The 7,513-nt window shown below is 41.8% G+C and overlaps 1 protein-coding gene across 1 annotated transcript; it reads right to left on the minus strand.

Annotated features, from left to right (window-relative positions):
• Positions 1 to 6,130: 6,130 nt before the first annotated feature.
• LOC138367563 (uncharacterized) lies at positions 6,131 to 7,126 on the minus strand. The gene has a single exon (XM_069329262.1). It carries the CDS (start codon positions 7,124 to 7,126, stop codon positions 6,131 to 6,133), a length of 996 nt encoding a protein of 331 aa, XP_069185363.1.
• Between the last annotated feature and the right edge of the window lie 387 nt (positions 7,127 to 7,513).

Genomic DNA, 7,513 nt, shown 5'->3' on the forward strand with positions numbered 1-7,513 from the left:
AACTCAGTCAACTTTAGTTAGCAACCCCAACTTGTTGTGGGGTTGCATCCTGGGAGGAGAAGGGGGGGGGAGGTCTGTAGTTCAATCTCAGGGGGGTTTGGGGACCCTGATGTAAGCCTAACATGTACATATACACTGGCTACCTGAAAACAGTTTATTATTATTAAATTCTAGTCATCAAGAGAAACGGTTTGGTGAGTGATTTATGGGATTGGTGGAGCGGAACATGTTCCACTAATTTGCCGGCAAATTAGAAAAATTCCATGTGAAGAGAGATTGAAAAAGCTTCATTGGAATCCTATGGAAAGGCGTAGAGTTAGATATATCGTGACTGATGCGGATAAATGGGTAAAACAAAAGAGATATAAGAGATAAGGTATTAAATATATTAACATTAATAAAACAGAACACGAAAAATGGATATATTTTAGGGAAAAGGTTCAGATTTTGGAAAACCTAAAACAGATTACCTGGTAACATAATAGACGTTGGATACCTTGATTGTTTCAAGCGTAGGTTAGACATATATTTGTATGAGTTTGGGTGGGTATTAATAGGGGCGGCCCAGATATGCAGCAATAGGCTTTCTGGAGGTATGGAAGAACGCTTTGTTGTTCAGCTAACAGGTTCTGTGCAGAGAAGAGAAATTATTGGCAAGAGTTTGAAAGGAAAGTTAGTAACAACAGAATGTCGATGCAAATCTGTTTGTTTGAAAATCTAATCTTGAACCTAAACAAGCCTAACTTTTATTGTAATTGAATACAAAATATTATTGTATAGATCTTTTAAGTCGAGCCTAACACAAGTCCAACCAAAGCCTAAAAACAGCTTGCACAATGTTTCTGATGTTTGTGAAGGCTTAAAGCTTAAGCCTAGGTAAGCCAGTAGGAGCAAAGCTGAAAAACTGGGTTATGGGAGGTTTATAAGTTATGGCCGGTTATCTCATTCCGGAGAACTAATACTGATGTTAACCGGACACAGCTAAAACGTTATCTTTTTATCCAAACTTTCCACTTGCGCACAGAAACTTTTCCAATTTCACCTTCCTTCCATATTAGTGGTATTGTCGCGAAATTGAACCCTTTCACATGCTTCATTTTATGCTTGTTCGGCTTTCTTTTCTTTCTTGAATTGTCTTTATTGATTCTGTTGATCGAACGTTCGTTCAAGATTCCTTGAGTAATCGAATTATATATATATAGATATATATATATATATATATATATATATATATATATATATATATATATATATATATATATATATATATATATATATATATATATACATCAATTAGATACATATTCACTTCAACACTTACGACAAACCTTTTTCTATTATTTTTTTCACTAAGGAATCTCACCTAAATAGCTTGATTATTAACTCTGCCTAAAGTAGAGTTAATAGACATTAAATATTAAAATATTATTTAATTAAAATATTCACATCGTGATAAATATCACGATTTATTTATCACGAATACAAACAATTCTAACGAATAGTTGATGAATTAGGCGTAGACACTGATAAAAGAAAAGTGTGTGTGAGCACACACTTTTAGGTCCCATAAGAGGCATGAGTTACGAGGAAAGCCTGCGTGAAATGCACCTCACGACACTGGAAGACAGAGGAGACATGATCACGACCTACAAAATTCTCAGAGGAATTGACAGGGTAGATAAGGATAAACATTTTAACACGAGGGGACACAGGTGGAGACTGAGTACCCATATGAGCCACAGGGACGTTAGAAAGAACTTTTTCAGTGTCAAGAGTAGTTAACAGATGGAATGCATTAGGAAGTGATGTGGTGGAGGCTGACTCCATACACAGTTTCAAATGTAGATATGATAGAGCCCAGTAGGCTCAGGAACCTGTACACCAGTTGATTGACAGTTGAGAAGCGGGACCAAAGAGCCAGAGCTCAACCCCCGCAAGTACAATTAGGTGAGTACACACACACTTTGAAATTTTGGAAATTCCCCAATTTGGAAATTGGGGAAATTTTGAAAGGTCAAAATTCTAGAATTCTTGTTATTGTTTCTGAGTCGAGTTAAATCACCTCTCCAAGCCCCGTGACCTGACTCACGATCTTGTGACCTGACTCTTGGTTCTGTGTTATGACCTCTAACCACCGAATCTTGAGTCAAAACTCAACCCTTGACCTTATATGTGGTGGCTTGATTAAAACTAACCTGACCTAACCTCCCTCCCCCTCTGATCTGACCCCCCCCCCCACTAACTTGACTTCACAAGCTGTCCCTGCGACCTGACCTATGACCCGTAATGACCTCGTTTAACCCCGCCTGTTCCCGGCTCGTCAGAGGCGAGGGCGCGAAACTCGTGTCGTTAAAAAGCTTCATTCTTAATCTCTCGCTCTCTCTCTTTTGCGAGCATTTTGCCAGGCCAGAAGCTCTGACCAGGAGAAGGAAGATTAGCACCCCACGTCAAGGGAGATTAGCACCCACGTCAAGGGCGATTAGCACCCACGTCAAGGGTGATTAGCACCCACGTCAAGGGAGATTAGCACCCACGTCAAGGGCGATTAGCACCCACGTCAAGGGAGATTAGCACTCACGTCAAGGGTGATTAGCACCCACGTCAAGGGAGATTAGCACCCACGTCAAGGGAGATTAGCACCCACGTCAAGGGAGATTAGCACCCACGTCAAGGGAGATTAGCACCCACGTCAAGGGAGATTAGCACCCACGTCAAGGGAGATTAGCACCCACGTCAAGGGAGATTAGCACCCACGTCAAGGGAGATTAGCACCCACGTCAAGGGAGATTAGCACCCACGTCAAGGGAGATTAGCACCCACGTCAAGGGTGATTAGCACCCACGTCAAGGGAGATTAGCACCCACGTCAAGGGAGATTAGCACCCACGTCAAGGGAGATTAGCACCCACGTCAAGGGAGATTAGCACCCACGTCAAGGGTGATTAGCACCCACGTCAAGGGAGATTAGCACCCACGTCAAGGGAGATTAGCACCCACGTCAAGGGAGATTAGCACCCACGTCAAGGGAGATTAGCACCCACGTCAAGGGTGATTAGCACCCACGTCAAGGGAGATTAGCACCCACGTCAAGGGAGATTAGCACCCACGTCAAGGGAGATTAGCTCCCACGTCAAGGGAGATTAGCACCCACGTCAAGGGTGATTAGCACCCACGTCAAGGGAGATTAGCACCCACGTCAAGGGAGATTAGCACCCACGTCAAGGGAGATTAGCACCCACGTCAAGGGAGATTAGCACCCACGTCAAGGGAGATTAGCACCCACGTCAAGGGTGATTAGCACCCACGTCAAGGGAGATTAGCACCCACGTCAAGGGAGATTAGCACCCACGTCAAGGGAGATTAGCACCCACGTCAAGGGAGATTAGCTCCCGATTCAAAGATCACTAGCACCTATGTGAAGAAAAATTCGCAGAAACGTTAAGGACCATTAGTTGAATTCTACGGACTTGATGAATTCCACATCAACTCTTCGAATGCCGCACAGTCTTAATCTGTCGTGCAACAGGTGAAGAAGGGGGGGGGGGAATATGCGGATATTTCAGCATGTACGTTAGACCAACCCTGGAATATGCAGCACAGGCATGGTATCCGCAACTTTACCCGAATTTACCATCTTTCTAGTGGGCTCGGTGGACACGGGTAGCTATAGCCCTCCAACCACTACTACCAACTACCACCATTACCAACCACCACTACTAGCATGTAATAGATAATACAATATGACCAATCATCTATTATTCACCAAACACTCATCACTCAACATCAATAATGGATTACCTGGTAATGAATCTCTTGCTGGTTGTCATGGCAACCATGATCGTGCAGAATTGTATTATACATCCGCTGTTGTTGTTGTTGTTGTCGCATCAATAATGCTACACAACCATTTTTAACATTAGTCTAAATACAATATTTAGCGACACACAGATTACTATAGTACACCCAGTACTATAAATAAATAGTACATTTTCTACGAGTTTTTTTTAGCCAAAACTAATATAAAATATTATTGGACTTTGTGAACGCAAAGCCACAATGATGGGTTTTTGTTCGTTTTTTAATAGGTCAATTTTCCCGCTGCACGGATGATGTGTTTGGCAATAAAAACTTATTGAGAGCTTATTAAAACAACAAACTCCAGTGATATAAAAATAACAAACGGCAATCGATGTGTATATACATTTATATATATGCAAACAAGACTGAACGGTCTCCAGGCATATATGCAACTGAAAACAATATATATATATAAATATATATATATATATATATATATATATATATATATATATATATATATATATATATATATTTATATATATATTTATATATATATATATATATATATATATTTATATATATATTTATATATATATATATATATATATATTTATATATATATATATATATATATATATATATATATATGTCGTACCTAGTAGCCAGAACGCACTTCTCAGCCTACTTTACAAGGCCCGATTTGCCTAATAAGCCAAGTTTTCATTAATTGTTTTTCGACTACCTAACCTACCTAACCTAACCTAACTTTTTTGGCTACCTAACCTAACCTATAAAGATAGGTTAGGTTAGGTAGGGTTGGTTAGGTTTGGTCACATATCTACGTTAATTTTAACTCCAATAAAAAAAAATTGACCTCATACATAATGAAATGGGTAGCTTTATCATTTCATAAGAAAAAAATTAGAGAAAATATATTAATTCAGGAAAACTTGGCTTATTAGGCAAATCGGGCCTTGCATAGTAGGCTGAGAAGTGCGTTCTGGCTACTAGGTACGACATATATATATATATATATATATATATATATATATATATATGTCGTACCTAGTAGCCAGAACGCACTTTTTGGCCTACTATGCAAGGCCCGATTTGCCTAATAAGCCAAGTTTTCCTGAATTAATATATTTTCTCTATTTTTTTTCTTATGAAATGATAAAGCTACCCATTTCATTATGTATGAGGTCAATTTTTTTTATTGGAGTTAAAATTAACGTAGATATATGACCGAACCTAACCAACCCTACCTAACCTAACCTATCCTATCTTTATAGGTTAGGTTAGGTTAGGTAGCCGAAAAAGTTAGGTTAGGTTAGGTTAGGTAGGTTAGGTAGACGAAAAACAATTAATTCATGAAAACTTGGCTTATTAGGCAAATCGGGCCTTGCATAGTAGGCTGAGAAGTGCGTTCTGGCTACTAGGTACGACATATATATATATATATATATATATATATATATATATATATATATATATATATATATATATATATACTTTCAAATAGGACTCGAAGAGGAAGGGAGACCGTAGAGCAAGGTTACTTTTATTCAATACAACTGTTTGTTTATGTGTTTGTTTGTGAGTGCTTGGGGTGAGGGTGTGTGTGTGTTTGTGAGTGCTTGGGGTGAGGGTGTGTGTGTGTTTGTGAGTGCTTGGGGTGAGGGTGTGTGTGTGTTTGTGAGTGCTTGGGGTGAGGGTGTGTGTGTGTTTGTGAGTGCTTGGGGTGAGGGTGTGTGTGTGTTTGTGAGTGCTTGGGGTGAGGGTGTGTGTGTGTTTGTGAGTGCTTGGGGTGAGGGTGTGTGTGTGTTTGTGAGTGCTTGGGGTGAGGGTGTGTGTGTGTTTGTGAGTGCTTGGGGTGAGGGTGTGTGTGTGTTTGTGAGTGCTTGGGGTGAGGGTGTGTGTGTGTTTGTGAGTGCTTGGGGTGAGGGTGTGTGTGTGTTTGTGAGTGCTTGGGGTGAGGGTGTGTGTGTGTTTGTGAGTGCTTGGGGTGAGGGTGTGTGTGTGTTTGTGAGTGCTTGGGGTGAGGGTGTGTGTGTGTTTGTCCTTGTATATACTACTGTGTTATTGTCGTATTGAAGTTTTTGGCTTTGTTTATTGTTTTTTTTTAGTTCAAGGGATGAGGGAGAGAGAGAGTATTCATTACGTATTCATGAATAATATATATTCATGAATATATCTAAGCTTAAATGGAATTTTTCTACAAATATATCACAGGGACAGCCATAACATGCTCCCAGTGCTATATTGTTAAGCAACTTCCGTGCTTGTTAATGGGGGATAATAACTGTTATACTATGTTAACTATCTAAGCCTCAAAGTGTCCCCACTGATATCGCAACAAACGCGAATGTTATATTTACGCTGTAGCTACGTCGCTGCAACGTCCCTGCATAGTTGCCAGAACGTCGCTGCATAGTTGCCAGAACGTCGCTGCATAGTTGCAAGAACGTCGCTGCATAGTTGCCAGAACGTCGCTGCATAGTTGCAAGAACGTCGCTGCATAGTTGCCAGAACGTAGCTGCATAGTTGCAAGAACGTCGCTGCATAGTTGCAAGAACGTCGCTGCATAGTTGCCAGAACGTCGCTGCATAGTTGCAAGAACGTCGCTGCATAGTTGCCAGAACGTCCCTGCATAGTTGCAAGAACGTCGCTGCAACGTCCCTGCATAGTTGCAAGAACGTCGCTGCAACGTCCCTGCATAGTTGCAAGAACGTCGCTGCATAGTTGCCAGAACGTCGCTGCATAGTTGCAAGAACGTCGCTGCATAGTTGCAAGAACGTCGCTGCATAGTTGCCAGAACGTCGCTGCATAGTTGCCAGAACGTCGTTGCATAGTTGCAAGAACGTCGCTGCATAGTTGCAAGAACGTCGCTGCATAGTTGCAAGAACGTTGTTGCATAGTTGCCAGAACGTCGCTGCATAGTTGCAATAACGTCGCTGCATAGTTGCCAGAACGTCGCTACATAGTTGCAAGAACGTCGCTGCATAGTTGCCAGAACGTCGCTGCAACGTCCCTGCATAGTTGCAAGAACGTCGCTGCAACGTCCCTGCATAGTTGCCAGAACGTCGCTGCATAGTTGCCAGAACGTCGCTGCATAGTTGCCAGAACGTCGCTGCATAGTTGCCAGAACGTCGCTGCATAGTTGCCAGAACGTCGCTGCATAGTTGCCAGAACGTCGCTGCATAGTTGCCAGAACGTCGCTGCATAGTTGCCAGAACGTCGCTGCATAGTTGCCAGAACGTCGCTGCATAGTTGCCAGAACGTAGCTGCAACGTCCCTACGTAGTTGCCAGAACGTCGCTGCAACATTGGGGGTCTGATGTAATGGCTCCATCACAGGACAATTTATGTTAGCGTTGGCGGACACATTTATGAGTTTCCTTCTCAACAACTAAATGCTAAATCTGGTTGCAAAACAAAATTGGTAATTGCAAAAGCAACAGCAGCAATATTTGAACATCAAATATACATGTCACGTCAAATTCGACAGTCATTTTGTAACATATTTCTGCGCTCTTTACCGTCAGGTTGTTGCTGTTGTCTTTCTGCACGAGTCAGATGAGAGTCTGTGTTGATGTTACTGCATTTATCGGCGCATGCATACGCACGCACGCACACATGGGAGCTGGTGGCCAAGCGGACCGTACGCTGGTCACGTGATCCTGTGGTCCCGGGTTCGATCCCAGGCGCCGGCAA

Source organism: Procambarus clarkii, chromosome 22, assembly GCF_040958095.1.
Source record: "Procambarus clarkii isolate CNS0578487 chromosome 22, FALCON_Pclarkii_2.0, whole genome shotgun sequence".
Lineage (NCBI taxonomy): Eukaryota > Metazoa > Arthropoda > Malacostraca > Decapoda > Cambaridae > Procambarus > Procambarus clarkii.